The following is a 16,963-nucleotide window of genomic DNA, read 5'->3' as shown; positions in this document are numbered from 1 at the left end:
ACAGGTGCATTCTTTTTTTTGTTTTATTATTGTTTATTAGTTTTATTCATCTTCAGGAAGTCACAAAGGCAATGATATCATAGTGATATAATGTGGCCATAAGCTCGTAACTGTACTGTGTGTTTACACTGTGGCCATATTCATTTAGGTAAACACAAGAAATCAACATTAACTTTGTAGCCTACCAAACACTGTAAAAAGGTCATTTCCAGCGGCTAGACTTTTCTGACAGGGTATTCGAGTGACAGATGTGAAAGTATGTTACGGGACTACTCGGTGCTTCCCACAGGTTTAAAATATACTTGTGGTGGTAGCCGGATTGAAACACACCATTTACCCACATCATATATAGTTACCATATGCGACAAACAAAACTGTTTAATTTAACAATTTTATTTGTTATGACACTGTTATCCACGGTTTCATTTTAATGGGTTAAAGTAAAAAAAAAAAAGACTGCTGAAATAAAAAGGAAATCCACTATTTCTTATACTTTTATGCTATTCAGGAGCCATGTGCACCTACTGACAGGTCAAATCTGCTTCTCACACAAGTTCTAAGCAAATTTGACTGCCAAAGCTTTTTAGATATGTATATAAAATAGTCTATGTAATATATTAACATCAAACTAATCAAATAATCAGCAAATGAGAAATAAATGACTTAAGGAATAAAAACACTATTGTAATTACAAGATTAAAATGTGTATACTAAAGGCTGATTAACTATTACTAATGGTCTACATATATTTTGCAGCCAGTTTAGACCAATGGTTTTTTCCTCTTCGAGTATGTAGTAAAGTTTTTCTGTGTCGTTTAGATTAAAAAAATAATTTTTTAATGTTTCTCTTGTGACTGTGCACGTGCTGTCAGTTGCAAAGGCAAACAAAAGTAGGCTTAAGAACGACAGCTTTAGAAAGCAAAAGCTGAATCCCGGACATTTTAGGAGGTTTAGAAACCTGGGCCAGACAATTTTTTTAATTGCTAAAAGGGCACGTCTCTGTAGGTCTGCAGAGCATGTGATACTGTCTGTGAAAGTGTTGACAGGTCTCGCACACAGAACGAAACGGGTAAACAAGAAGATTTTCCACTACTTTATTGCCGATGTGTTGATGTATTAGGTGGATATAAAATAGCATAAAAGGATGATAATAATAGTAGGCTAAATAAAAACTTGTCACTAAATATACTTGGGCAGCCGTTAACATACCTGGGCAGCCCGCTCATGTAGAGTCTATGTGTGGGAAGCACTGCTACTATATATGTGGAGTTACTATTATAGATTATAGATAGTGAAATTTAGTGGGTTTAAAAAAATAAATAAATAAATAAAAAAAAATAAAAAAAGAAGCATGATCATTAAAACATGAATGCAGTTACGAATGCATTAAAACCTATGCTTGTTTGTTGTTAAAATTCTTAATACCCAAAATACTAATTTGTGCATCTCCAGACGAGTGTATGCAGCCATGTTTTAGATTGTGCATCCAGAGTATTTTTTGTATCCCTTGGTTTCGTGTGGCCCTGGAAAATTTCTATTTAAAGTACTATCCTCTTAGCCTAAAGAAAATTGGTGGTTAAGGGGAAAGGCTAAGGGGTAAAATTAGAATTGAGCCAAAGTCTCCAAAAAGGCATTTAGTTGAAGGAAAATAGAGTAAAATACATCAAATGTGTTAAAACTTTAACATAACAGTCCATTGGTTATTGTATTTATAAACATTAACAAAGATGGATACTGCAATTAATGTATTGTTCATGGTTTATGCAAGTTAATAATAAAGTATTTTATTCTTTATGATGTTAACAAGCACAACTTTGGATATTAAAAAAATGCATCAGTAAAATTTGAACTAATTTATAAATGCTGTACAAGATTGTACATAGTTTAATGTTAGTAAATAGGTTAACCAACATTAACAAATAGACTAGTATTTTTTTTCTTTAGTGTTACTTGAAACGTTTTATAAAATAACCTTTTTATTTTATTATTAATAATATTATTTTAATGGAATTCATGATTTTCAGGATGTTCATGTTTATAAGTTTAAAGGAAAAGCAATCTTTTAGGTTACATTTTATTATCTTACAAATGATTTGGCATTTTTGATCCATTTATAAATAAAACTATTATTACCTTCTTGCCAATTGTTTTTACAAACTCTACTAGTGTACAATCATATGTTTACACTTCTCTAAATGAATAAGCATTTGCAAAAGTGCATATTGCATTAACCCATACTGACATACCACTACTTTACATGCACATCTATACAATACCTGAGGAAGTGATGGAGCAGGAGCCAGATTGACATCATTTTGAGCAGGAAACTCTCCGACCAGTGGACCTGTCCAAAACAAATGGTGTAAATAAGTGAATCTGCCATTGCATCAATCAGTTTTTCCCAAAAATAACATCAGTACTCACAAGAGTCCATCTCTCTAGACAGCACATGCACAGACACTTTATGTCTTCTGGGGGCATCAATGGCCAACAAGTCCTAGAGAGATTAAACATGATGATCAAAACATATCTTTGGAAGACCTCAAAGTAAATTGCTCTTTACATGGGGAGTATTTACTGAAAAAGTCCATTTAACTAAAGTACTCATACATCAATAGACACAAAAGACTATATAAATATGCATGTATAAGATCATCATGTACATTTTTTATATTTAATGGATTAAAAAAAAAGTCAATTTACCTAAAGCACTCAACAAGCACAAATGTAATAATAACAAAATATAAATACAAAACCGCACATATAAATTTTTGCTATTATTAAGATTATCATGTACATTTTTATATTTACTGGTTATAAAGAGCACAATGGGCAATAAAGTCGATATCAGTATTTATTGACCAAATACCACAGTCAATAACGATAAAAAAAAAAAAAAACGTTCGATATGAAGTTTAGGTGAGAAGGTTATCAGGGTTCATACACATTTTTACTACTAAAAATCAATGCCTTTTCCATGACCTTATTTTCCATGACTTAAGACTTAAATTTTCATGACCTAATGTTTCATGCAATGTTTATGTATACGTGGTAAAAAAACAAGACAAACAATGCATGTTCAAAGTTAGTACAGCATATAAAACATGCAACAATCTATGTAGTTTAAATTAATCTTTATATATACATGTACATTTGATTTTAATAATGCTCATGCAGTACTAATAATGTAAGAACATGATTTTGGCCATGGACAGAAAAAAGTAAACAAAACTAACCAATATTAGTATAACCCAAAAGCGCTATATAAATGTAAGGAATTACTATTATTATTATAATTATTACTTAAGTGTACAGATATCTGTTAAAATTTCCATGACTTTTCCAAAACTTTGTGTGTTTTTCTGTTTTTCCAAAACTTTTCCAGGCTTTCCAGACTTTTTCATGACCCCTGGGTTATAGTTTTCTTAAAATGTGGTGGCTGAGTGCACGCCTTGGAAGCACTGCCAATAAGCTTAGGGTGTAAGTTTGTCATTTCTAATGGAGGGAGCGGCGTGGTCATGGTGTGCAAGCGGTGCACACGTTATGCACACACATTTTCTAGGTGCACCTAGATGAAAAAAATCTGAACTTTTCCGAATGCCCCAAGCGCATCGCGATTCATGCAACTAAAAATAACCGCTCTGCTTCACTCTTTGTATAGAATATGCACATTTCAGTAATAATAGCAGACTAATTACCTCAGACAAACAAAGCGAACCCAAACACTGCAGTGCTTTTTACTTTTCTCCATAAACTTGTATCGGAGCAATGCCTTGTCTGTTTCTCATCCTCTGAGAAAACAGTTAACAGTAACCTAGTTACAGAAAGACGCCAGGGGAGCATGAGTGCAAGGCGCATTGAAAATGGTGAAGAAATTGTGCTTTCACGTGTAAGTTTTGGGTTGCGTCATTGTCACTTCAGGTCAGAATAACACGTTATAAGTAGTTGTTGTAGTGTGTGTGTGTGGTTTTTCTTTTTCTTGCTCTCTTTCGCTATCTCTCTCTCGCTCTCCATCTCTGTCTGATTTATTCGCAGGTGCAGCGGATTACAGCGATTCGTGCTTGGCAATTGGATTGGCGGTGGCCGCATTTAAAACCCCAGAGAACATGGATTAAGTGGCTTATTTTTCAGGGAAGTTTGCTCTAATTTAGTTAGTTGGGTTTATTGTCATTTATTTTGGTTTAACCCCTCCAGATGCCATTTTGCTCATTTTCTTTGAATAAATCATATTTTCCTGTGAATTTCAGTGATTTGGTTTATATTTTAGGGAAAAAAGTGCAGGGGCATCAGGGATTATGTTTTTAATCCCTGTCATCTTGTTTTGGTTAAACTTCTTTTTGATTAAGGATTTTTAATTTACTTCATAACACATCCAAAAATGAGTGCGGTTGCGCTAGCAGCAGTGAGGGAGATTGTAAATAAAAAAGGATGTAAGAATGTCACCACAGTGACTTTTTGGTTTCTTTTCTTGTGCATCCCAGCCACTAGCACCTTATTTGAAAGATTGTTTAGCATAGGGGTGATGTATTCATCCAACTTCACTATTTGTAATGTTGCAAAATGTATATGAATAATGATGGTTGGTTCCTTTACTTGAAAGCTCAGATTGGATTATCATAATTTGTATTGTTTACAGAGTATAAGGTGTGAATAATAAAGATACAGTAAACCTCAAAGTTTGCTTTGACTGTTCAGCATGTACACTTTACCATTGAACACACTTTATAACATTTTATAAATTAAGTTTAAGTCTTTAACACTGAAATTTATTTGATTCTAAAAAAAAGATCAGATATTTTATTTAAATATTTTTGACTGTTAAAACTATTTGCCTTAATAATGTTGGTTAAATTAATATGGGTTAATAAAAGAAAATCTTAATATTTCTAAATGGATTGTTAAAAATATTCAATAATTATTGATACTGAATGATATGAAACATCCTGATTTTTTTTTGCAGTATCGCCCAGCCCTAATGCACTAACACACAAACATGCATATTTATTCAATACAAATATTCAGCAACGAAAAATACGTTTCTAAATTAAATTATCGGATTTATTTTTAAGTTAAATGCACAATAAATGTAAACCTTCTTCATACTCGACAATGTTTAAGCATATATCTTACAGCAATGGTCTCCATTTAACTATTTACATACATAGTTAAGATCGGTGCTTTTTTTTTTTTTTGCATATATTTGCATAATGAGTTGTGATTGGGCTATTTATCACATTTCTGAATCCTCACTATGCAAAGAAGACTGTGCAGGCTCTTAGTTCACAATAAAACTGGTATCATGTCTCAAAACCTTCATAGAAACTTATATGCTCGCAAGCATAGTTTTTGTAATTTACTAGTTATGATTACGACTCAAATATTTCTGATCATCACTAACCCTGTAAAACTGCATAATGTGTTCCTTTGTCAGTGTCTTCAGGTAAGCCACTTCAATATTATCTAGAGAACACACAAAAAAATGGTTAAAACTCAACATATAACTGACTCTAATGTAAGCTTATTTCAATATCTGACTCACCCCTGTCGAAGTTGTACTGTTGTGAGATGATCTCTCCCCAGTACTTTGCACACTCGGCCGCCAGCTTCTTGGGTTTGTCAAGACGGCGAATGGCCAGTGCCTGGATGTGTTTCTGAAAGGCCTCGTCTCCCATCTCCTCCACGCTCTTCTCCATGGTCTTCAGGAAAGCCTCTACACGAGACTCCAGGTAGTGGGGAGCTTTTTCAGACTGGATGATGAAGCGCAGACCCTGCACCCCATTGGCCCTGCGAGGCCCACTGAACACAATATAACCTGGATGGACAGACGCATACAGCGGGGGGAAATAAGTAATGGACACGTCCGTTTTTTTCCTGGGAATAACATTTCTAAAGGAGCTGTTGACATAGAATTGAACCAGATTTAGGTAAAAACCCAAACAAACACAAACAAAAATAAAACCAAGTTTAACAAATTCTGAAAAATGAGTTGTGTAATAAAAATATAATGGCACAGGGAGAAAGTACTGAACAATGCAAGCATATTTATTTATATAAAACGTTTTTTTTGGTGAAGGCAGCTTAAAGACACCTCTCACATGGAGAACGAAGTCATATGAATTGCTCAGGTGCGACTTTTTCACAGACTCCAACATGGAGTAAAAATCTTGATGGTTCTGTGGGTCTCGTCTATCCAAACTGATCTCTAACTTGTATTTTATTTTGGATTTAAATCAGGGAATTGGCTGGGCCATTCTACAGCTTAATTTTCTTTCTCTGAAAGCATTTGAGAATTTCCTTGGCTGTGTTTTGGATCATTGTCTTGCTGAAATGTCCACCCTGGTTTCATATTCATCATCCTACTAATGTAGATGTTAGGCTGAAGCAGCTACTATTTATCAATGAGGAAGGGCAGAGAGTTGTTGAAGAACTACTGAGAGATTTCAGCTGCCGTCTGTGCTTTCACTGCCTTTCTACACCTCCCTTTCTTCATGCATTCAATACTTTGTTGACTGCGTCATTTCATTTTATTATGCATAACATTATTTGTAAACAAATTAGTTTTGATTTCTTTGCATGTATGGATTTTTTTTTGTTCTTACCAACATTATGGGAAAATTTCAAGTCAAAGGCACCTTTGGAAATGTTTTCTGAGAAAAATGGTGTTATTGTTCAACAGTGGTTTGTTCTGTAGACAATCGGAAAAAGAAATAGCTAAAAGGGGCTAATAATTTTGTCCCTAAATGGGGTTTAAAAAATAAAAAACTGCTTTTATTCTAGAAGAAATAAACAAATAAGACTTTCTCCAGAAGAAAAGAAGAAAAACATATTATCAGACATGCTGTTAACATTTCCTTGGCCTGTTTATGATTTGGTAAATATTTAAAAAAGCTAAAAGAATTCAAAGGGGGGCTAATAATTCAGACTTAAACTGTATATAGTGACCATAGATATAGTAATCAGAGTAAATACTCTTCAGGGCAAATGTTTGATTTAAAAAAAATAAAAAAATAAAAAAGTAGAATAATTAGAATTAGATATTTAAAATTATTAGAGTTAAGAAATTAAAACATCATAAGAATATTTAGAATAAAACAAAATTTTCAAAAACTAAATTACAGGTCTAACATAAAAGATTTTGCTAAATGAAATCTAAACGCTTATTTCAAGATAGCAACTCTCACAATGCTGTTAGTTTCTGTCTGCATCCCCATAATACAGTGTAATATTAAATCTATTTTGACACTACAAAATAAACAATAATAGAGCATAACATGAAACTATAGAGTTTTTGGTCAGATAGATAGAGTTATATTGCACAGACAGCCCCAATTTACCATTCCAATCATATTTTTACATGCAAATTTATATTCTACCACATGTGCTAAGATGTTGAAACAAAATAAGCATGCTTTTGTGAAAAGCAGGAACACTAGAGATTAGACTGTGTGTGGCTGTTTTTGCTTCCACATGTGCAGGTGTGTGTTCATGTAAATCGATAGAAGAAAATCTGCATTTGCATGCATATTAACTGGATTACACACATTGTTTGAGAAACACTTTGCCAGCTTAGATGTCATCTTTAAAGAATGGTATCTTTGAAAATAACTGTTTATTAGTAAATATAAAGATATAATAAAAATTAATAACTCATAAATGCATTTATACATTGCATACCGTAATGTTAAATTTATATTTTGTCCTTAAAATAAACAGTAATGATTTGTTTTTTTTCTCCACTGGTCCAATCATATTACTGACAAACAAAAACCATATAGTATTAGCGAACACACACACACAACTGAAACATTGGCTCATGACAGTTTTAATTTACCCAGCTGTTCTTTGGTGCGTAGCGTGTTGAAGCATGGCTCAGAGATGATCTGACAGAAGAGCTCCAGCAGCATGTTCTCATGGGTGTTCTGCATGTCAGTCTGATAGTAAATCTCGATCCCACAGTTATTATGAACCTCGTTCCTCTGCTGGTAAACATACCAACCACCTGATAACCACAGAGAACTGGACTTAAAACACAAGAACCATGACAAACACACAACAACACACAAATATCACCCAAAATTACACAACAGTGATTTAGGTTTAACACCAGTCTCATTTTCCTCAAGTTCCTCAATTTAATAAAAATGTCTTGTGAAATGTCCAAAAGGAGCTTACATAGTGTTAAATGCCTTCCCATAAAAATATAAACAAATAAAATAAAAATCTAAAATTCTTAAATAAAATAGCATTTGTGTTTTGATCAAATAAATGCAGCCCTGGTGAGCAGACCCTTTTCCAAAAATCTTACCAATTTCACACATAAGAAACTTAAGTTGAAAAATGAAAAACTGCATAAACATTTATGGTGTCAGGCACTTACCATCAGGAACCTGCACCTCTCTGTAGCGAATCAGCTGACTCGGTAGAAGGGGTTTAGTGTGAGCATGCTCAATGAGAGTGTCTTCCAGCATTTGCATCATTTCCAGAGCTGACTAAAAGACAAGACAGTCAGTGAGATGAGAAAATAAAATTGAACATTACACGTCAGGTTAATAAGTGTGCTGCACTGGATTTAAATTGAGTTACTCACATCTATGTCAGTGGTAAGGTTATTCCATTTTATTCCTTACGGTTCCATTCAACTCTATTTGGTTCCACTCCACTCTACTCTACTCTACTCTTCTTCATTCCACTCCACTCCACTTCACTTTACTCCACTCCATTCCATTCTACTCCATTCCACTTTACTCCACTCAACTCCATTCCACTTTACTCCACTCCACTCTATTCCACTCCACTCCACTCCACTCCATTTCGCTCTACTCCACTGTACTCTACTTCATCACTCCATTCCACTTTACTCCACTCCATTCGACTCCACTCCAATCCACTGCATTTCTCTCCAATCATTCCACTCTACCTCACTCTATTCCAAATTACTCCACTAAACTCTACACCACTCCATTCCACTTTACTGATCTCCATTCTACTCCATTCCACTCCACTCTTGTCCACTCCACTCTACTTCAGCCACTCCATTCCACTCTACCTCACTCCATTCCATTACACTCCACTCCATGTGTCAAATTCCCTGGCAATAAAGCAGAATTTCCAAAGGCTATAATAAAAACAAACACAATGCACCTTTGTGCTTTGCATAATATTAAGATTGTTCGAGGTAAAATATTTTTCATGAATCGTATATTATATAATATGGTATATTAAAATAGCATGACGTTTAGAATTATGAGTGTTTAAAAATAAACAAGAGTACAAAGTCTAATATCCAGTCCTTGAAGTTGTCATTTTGTAGCCAAAGTTCTTGAAATTCTGACATGGTTGAATGACAAGAGGAAAAATGTAAAAACACATTGATGCAGTATGGAACAACTCTAATTATAAAAATTAAGATTTACAAAATACAAGTTATTCAACACAAGCTAAAATCTAAAGTGCCCAAAAGTCCCTGACATTTCATAAGGGAATGGACCAAAAGGAAATTATAATTCAGAGTTTTAGAACAGACTTTAAAATTCCATGACCATGGCAATCCTGTTTATCCATTCACCTCAAAACACATGCCAAGATCAAGGCAATTTTAAATGGCAATTTCAAAATAAACCAAGAAATTAGAAAAAGGTAAGCAATTACCAACATGTTTCTGACATTTTAAAATAAGTTAAATGAATCTTTGAAAAAAAAAGTTGTCCATCTATACTCACTGTTAGAATCTTCCATTACATTTTTATATGCAACCTTAAAACTTTCAAAAACATTTTAAAACTTACTAAGGCCAAAACTGATCATTAGTGCATTTCACTCTAAGCTCTGCTAAATAAGACATTGACTACGGTATAAATATGTTCCATATTACTGGTTGTGAAAAGTATACAAGTAAAAGTTTATTTATATAGGACCTTTCACAGATATTAAGTCACAAAGTGCTTTACAGTAAAAGAAAACATACAGGGGTATTCATACCCCTTCATACCCCTTAAACTTTTCCACGTTCTAACATTTCCCACAAAATTTCTTAAGAACACTTTCTTCCACGTTTGCTTGGTCACTCGCATGGCTTCTGGCACACTGCAAACAGGACTTTTTGAGGATTGCTTTTAACAATGGCTCTCTTCTTGCCACTCTTTTATAAAAGTCCAGATTTGAGGACTTTAGTTTGTGGATAGCTGTCTTATGGACAGATTCCCCCACCTGAGCTGTAGATCTCTGCAGTTCATCCATGGGCCTCTTGACTGCATCGCTGATGGGTGCTCTCCTTGATCAGCCTCTTAGTTCAGGAGGACAACTAGGTCTCGATAGGTTTGCAGTTGTGCCATACACTTTCTCTTTGCAGATGATGGACTGAACAGTGGTCTGTGAGATGTTCAAAGCTTGGGAAATCTTTTAATAGCCTAACCCTGCTTTAAATTTCTCCACAACTTTATCCCTGAGCTGTCTGGTGTGTTCCTTGGACTTCATGATGCTGTTTGCTCCCCAAAATTCTCTTAACAAACCACAGAGGCCGTCATAGAACAGCTGTATTTGTACAGATTAAATTACACATAGGTGGACTCTGACATACGGATGCACCGATCCCAAAACTTGAATCGGATATCGGTTCGATTCTGCATATTTTTGCTGGATTGGGTATCAGCCAGCTGGTACCGATCCAAATCCGATCTTGCACGTGCGCTATATTTGGTGTAATTTATAAGGCAACAAAAGCCACGAAAGTAGCCTATTAAAAGGCACTAGAAAGTTGTCATGTAGGCCTACATGAGAAATGTTTTAAAGCCAGTTTATAGTTTAATGTGAAGCACAGATGAATATTCAAGTGGTTAAACTCATGTTAAGTTCAGCACTTCCCGCCGCTGCGCCTTTCAATCATTCTCCATTTATTTACAATTCAGACTGCGTGTCACGTTTATGCCAACATGAAAAACTCTCCCCAAGACTATTTGTTCCTGTTAATAGAAGTTATTGGTGGAGAAATGGATTTAGTTTTGCATTAAATGGGTTCATTTTGACCTGCAACATGAAAATGACTGCTGTTTTTAAATCATACTGCGCCGAGTCTGTTAGACCTGCAGGTCGCAATCCCAACACTGCGTGTGAAAAGCAGGTAACAACCCTCTCTACTCCAAAGTAGGCCAATCTGAAACTTTAAATGAGAAAAGGCTGAATAATACATTGGACAGATCCTCAACGCACTGATTTCTCCTCTTTGTGCTGCTGTTTTGGAAGCGTCCTTATACTGGAAGGCTGTGCGCTGTGTCAGTGTTGCAAGCGATTCATTCAGGCAACGGCTGCGCAAATGTGACATGCGAGCTCCGTAAGATTATTTTTACAATAAGTTTCTGTTCTCTCATCCTTCCGACTGAATTTATTCTTCTCAGGGGAATACTTTAAGTGGTGAGCATAATTTGTAAAGCCTGGCTCATTGTGGTCAAAGTAGTTAATTAAATTAATAAGTGTCATTAACAGAAAATTATTTAGCCTAATATAGGCTACTCTTAAACTGTGAATATTTCACTGTCATTTTAAATATTAATATTTTATTTAACATACCTGTTTGGCAGTTTGTGCACTGAAGCATAGCCCTATAAGTGGACCTTGTTTTGAACTTCACCTCAAATAATCTTGTTTATTTTGTGAATAACTTACCAACTAACCAACAAAAATACAATAAAATATCCAACAAATTATATCAAACAAAATTAGTTTAAAAAAAGATAATTTGTCAGACAAAAAAAAATAATTGTTCAGACATGCTTTCAGTTCTCCATCTTACTCGCTGCGAGTTTAGGCGAAGGAAGGTTTAAGTAAAACTTGCCTCAGACGGTTTAGTTTAGTCTGCTTTAAAGCTGCAGGAAAATATCAGGCTTTGCTAAAAGGCTGTGTTACGTGGGTCTTTGTTATTTAATTAATCTATGTATTTATTGCCGGTTTGTGCTTATGCGCTCGAGTTCTAGGAGGAGTGTTTCTACCCGGCTTATCTAGGATTGGATGATGCCCGTGACGTCACTGGGGATTCCCACTATATAACGCTGACAGCAATGGCGTCTCTGTCTCTCATTCTATCTTGAAGTCTCTCACCCTCCCTCAGCTCGGTGGTGGCTTGCGCTCAGGTGGTCTGGCTGGCGGTGCTCCGCAAGTGGATCATTCATCCAGATGCCGGTCCATTTAGTGTTTTGTTCATGTAAATCTTTTGATTCTTAGTTCGTAATGTGTTAACTAGTTTGTTTATTTTGATACTTTGTTTTGTAGCAGGTAGGGGTTTATTTTTCATAGTCACGTTTTGTTATTTATTTAGTTTAGCGAAGGTAAGCAGTGGCCCGGAAGACTCACCTATTTTTATTCCTTTTCACGGGAGTTTAGGTAAGATCTGTCCATTTAAAGCAGTATAGTCAGAGACCTGTTTACCTTAGCTTCCCTACCTGTCTACTTGATTTTTGCTAATGTTTTGTTTTTTGAAAACTTATGATTTATAGAAAAATAAAACATATTGATGGAACGAGAATTTAACCATTCAACGTCTGTGTCTTCCATATGTTCGGCTCAAACCTTGATTGCTGTTGTTATTCGAGCCAGTTTTGAGTTTGGGCCGTAACAGGCTGTTATTTTTACTAAAGAAGATATATTAGTTAAGTTTCACCAGAACTACAGAAACTGTATAATGGTAATTAAAAAAATAAATAAATAAAAAAAAGGCACAGTATTGGGATCGGATATATATCGGTCGATACTCAGAATTTTGGTATTGAGATCGGATCCCAAAAAAATGGTATTGGTGCATCCCTAATTTGACAATTTAGTCATTAGATCAACATTCGATCAGTCAATTATAGTCAATTGGATGCACTGAGAGAAAAGGGGGCTTCTTAACTCCTGTATAATTTTCTTTCTACTTCACAATTGTATGCCACTTTATGTTGGTCTTTCACATAGCATTCCAATAAAACATTTATGTTTGTGGTCATAATGTAAAATAATGTGGAAAAGTGCAAGGGGTATGAATACTTTTGCAAGCCACTGTATCAAGGCAGGTTAAAAATCCAAATACAGATAACACTGTAAACCTTACTGTTAAATAGAACCTTGTTAACGTAAATGTTTTTAAAAAGTGAGCCTGGAGTTCTCAGTGCTATAAATAGTTTATTTTTACTTTAACACTTGAACCTGCCTGAACACAAACCTCTCTCTATATAAATAAGAGGGAAAAGCTTTTGAACTAACCTGTTTGGTTATGTTGCCATGCAGAAGTGCTTCAATGTGTAACCGTGACAACAGCTGCGGTATGAACGCCTTCAGACGAGGTAACGTCACATCTGAGAGAAACAACAAACAGCATGAGCATATATGTAGGCCATCACTGCACTGGCGTTCACAGTGAGATGAAAGACCAGCGTACCATCCAGAGCGTCTCTGAGCTCATCTTTGGTCCAGGCCACTTCAGTCATGAGCAGACGGAGGTAATACATGGCGTGCTGGTGAGGCTGCTCAGCGCGGAAGTTATTCAAAGACCTCATGTACTAGAAAAACACAGAGGAGACCAGTTTAGATCACACATCTCATCTCACATCTAGGTGTTTGGATCTGCAATTTTTGGTTTATTTCAAAATTGTCCCTAATGGTATGTTTTAAACTAATGTTTTAATATTGTCCATTTCAGATACAAAGCATAAATAACCTACAACATGCAAATAAATAAATAAAATAATAATTTTACAAAAATAAATTCATAAAAATGCTAATAGAAAACAACAACATCAATAATAATAAAAATAATAAAAATGCTACTACTACTACTACTACTACTACTACTAATAAAAGTAAAAAAAAATAAAATAAATTAATTAAAAACTATTATAAATAAATTGCTACTTATAAAAATAATAAAGTACAATAAATAAAAATAAGCAAAATGCTACTAATAAAAATAAATAATAAAAATAAATAAATAATAAATACTACTACTACTAATGATAATAATAAAAATAAATAAAAATGCTTCTAAGAAATAATAAAATATAAAAAATAAATCAATTAAAAATAATAATAAAATACTACTACAAATAAAACAACACCAATAATAATAATAATAATAATAATAATAATATTTTTAATAATAATTAAATAAATAAAATGCTACAAAAATTACAAAAATAAAAATAATAATTTTAAGATATATATTATATTAATATTATATTAATAATAACAACAATAATAAATAAATAAATAAAAATATGCAAAGATGTAAAACCTAGACTATAGTGCTGTTTTACAATTAATTTGTGACTAATCACATCCAAATAAGTTTGAATTCAAATAACATAGACAGTACATGCACATTTATTATATTTGTTTCTATAAATGCACATGCTTACATGTATATGCATTTAAAGTTTTTAGTTATAATACAAAATTATTTCAACCTGACTAAGAATCAAAAGCATACAACAAAAATTCTTAATCTTAAAAACAACATTTGTTTTAGGATGCTATATGAACAATATTAAAAACCACACACTTTTGTTAAATAGATACAGAGAAATGCCTTCATTAACTAATTTTATTAAATCTGTCCTGAAATGTTTACAACCAATTTGACAAAAAAAAATAAAGTCCACTATTATATTCCCTTCGGTAAATTAATTGTTTTGGTGCAACATTCATTTCTGAACTGATTTTCTGGCAAACAACAACACGTCAAAAAGGAGTTTAAAAAATGATCATGTGTTGTTTGATAAGTGTACAAATATATGTCAAATCATAATACATTTATAATAACATTGTGTGTTTGTGTCTCACCGCTTCCTTAATGATATCAAACCGCTTCTCATCAATCTCAAACGTGGCCATTTTCTCAATGATCTTCTTCAGCAGGATGTGTTGCTTGTCATTATAACCCTTGACTGACAGCTGACACAAAAACACAGCAATGAAAATGATGATCAAGAACAACTTAAAGGAATAGTTTATAAAAACATCTAAACTACCTCAATTTACTCCCCCTTATTCGAGTCTCTTTCCTCTGTTGAACATTAAAGATACTTTGGTACCATTTAATTACCATGGACTTCCATAGTAGGCAATCAAAAATACCATGGAAGTCAATGGGTGCCAACTACCAGCCTTTTTCAAATTAATCTCTTTCGTGCTCAACAGCAAAAACTCAAATGGGTTTCAAACAACTTAAAGGGATAGTTTACCCAAAAAGGAAAATTTCCTCTATTTACTTTCCCTCATGTGGTTTTTCTTACTCTGTTGAACACTAAAGACACTTCAGTCCCATTTAATCACTATAGCTTTCCATAGTAGGCAAACAAAAATAGGCAAGGCAAGTTTATGTAGCACATTTCATACATAATGTTAATTCAAAGTGCTTTACATAAACAAGAATAAAAGAAACAATTAAATAAATATAAAATGATTAAAAATACCATGGAAGTTAATGGGCGCCAACTACCAGCATTTTTCTAAATATCTTCCTTTCTGTTCAACATAAACTTAAACAGGTTTGAAACAAGGGTGAGTAAATTACTATTTTAGAGTGATCTGTCCCTTTAAGAACTGTCTTTGATCTTACTTTACTAATATAAGATGACATTTTAAAAAAAGACACTTCAAGCAACACACACAGAGGTTATTGCAGAACAGACTACAACAATTACACATTAAGTGTTGCATCTTTACACAACAATCAATGCACCGCATAAGAGAGTGACGTGTATTTGTACGCAAATGGAGTAAGTGAATCACACAGCAAGTGATGTTTTGAGCTCCCAGCTTTGCCACATCCTCCAAACATGAGTCACCCTGTTTAAACCGGTTATTAACATCAATCTAGAATGCAACACAGACAATAACCGTTTCAAAGAACCCAAGCAAACTGATCTTTAAAGGTACAACATCCCATCACTCCGCAGAAAGCAATAGATGAGCAAACCTGCACACGCCAAAGCCTCAAGCTCCGCCCCTTTGCCCAAAGCCCCATTCCTCCCCAAAGGGGGAGGGGCTAATCACCATACTTACAAGGATGGCATTCATTCCTGAGGCTATGCCATAGACCAACCCTGCCAGGCGGGCTGCATATGTATACTCTCTCAAATCATCCTTCAACAACCTGAGAAACAGGTAAGTCATGTTGCAGTGCACTGGGTCTGCATAAAGGTAGCGACTACCGGGATGGAAAGAAAGAAAAAAAGGGAAGGGAAAAAACAAATGGAGTAATATTTATATGGAAGGATCATGATGAGACGAAAAAAAAGGGTTGAAAGGGACCACAGACAGAGTATGAATATGCAGCCTCAGCACCGGTGCTAATCTAAAGCTAGCCTACAGCATTGCTACATATGCAAAAACAACAACATCGAAAATATATGCAGAGAGTTTTGTTGTGTAAAGGCAAACAAAGCTCCATTTTGGGTTACTAGTGCAGGGATTGTTTGTCATTTGTGTGCGAAGTTGGACAATCTTTGTTATAGAGGGAGCATGTTGGAAACAGCGACGAGAGGGATTTTAATATACTTACATACATCCCATAGACGGTATTTTGAAGGTCATAGCTCAGGCCGGCTAACTCGGCTGCATATGCATACTCATTCAGCGAATCCTTAAGCAGCTCAAGGTACAAATACGCCATGTTACAATGCAACGGGTCCACGTATGCAAACGGGCTGTGAAAAGAACGCAAGCGATAAACTCTGACAATCAAAGGTTTAACGTCTTTAAAATGTTTTCTTGAAAGAAGTTGCATAAAATTAAAAAGGAATAAATGAATATTAAGATTGGTTTTTAAAAGTCTTAAATCTACAGCAAAACATGGTGAAACCGAACCGCTGCAGAAAATTTTAAATAAAAAGAAGGAATAAGAAAAATCTTTATATAACTTTAGTAGTACTGTCAAATAAACATGACACCTGTCAAAAGCTCTAGATATGTTTCCATCCACCTTTTCTAAGATGAA

The 16,963-nt window shown here is 34.4% G+C and overlaps 1 protein-coding gene across 3 annotated transcripts in view; it reads right to left on the bottom strand.

Moving 5' to 3' along the window:
• The window catches only part of ide (insulin-degrading enzyme), a 53,128-nt gene that overhangs the window by 4,388 nt on the left and 31,777 nt on the right, over positions 1-16,963 (bottom strand). Inside the window, exons 15-24 of one of the 3 annotated variants that reach the window (XR_012388583.1) lie at positions 16,030-16,673; positions 14,806-14,916; positions 13,406-13,526; positions 13,231-13,322; positions 8,378-8,489; positions 7,832-7,999; positions 5,540-5,812; positions 5,399-5,460; positions 2,425-2,497; positions 2,277-2,344 (exon numbers count right to left, since the gene is read on the bottom strand). Coding sequence is in view for 2 of the 3 variants with exons in the window: in NM_001089525.2 (NP_001082994.2) it covers positions 2,277-2,344; positions 2,425-2,497; positions 5,399-5,460; positions 5,540-5,812; positions 7,832-7,999; positions 8,378-8,489; positions 13,231-13,322; positions 13,406-13,526; positions 14,806-14,916; positions 16,529-16,673 (1,225 nt within the window). In the remaining variant the exon portion in view is untranslated. 3 annotated transcript variants of the gene reach the window in all.

Source organism: Danio rerio, chromosome 13, assembly GCF_049306965.1.
Source record: "Danio rerio strain Tuebingen ecotype United States chromosome 13, GRCz12tu, whole genome shotgun sequence".
Lineage (NCBI taxonomy): Eukaryota > Metazoa > Chordata > Actinopteri > Cypriniformes > Danionidae > Danio > Danio rerio.
The sequence above is the reverse complement of the archived record's forward strand: the minus strand, read 5'-3'. Positions and strand labels throughout refer to the sequence as shown.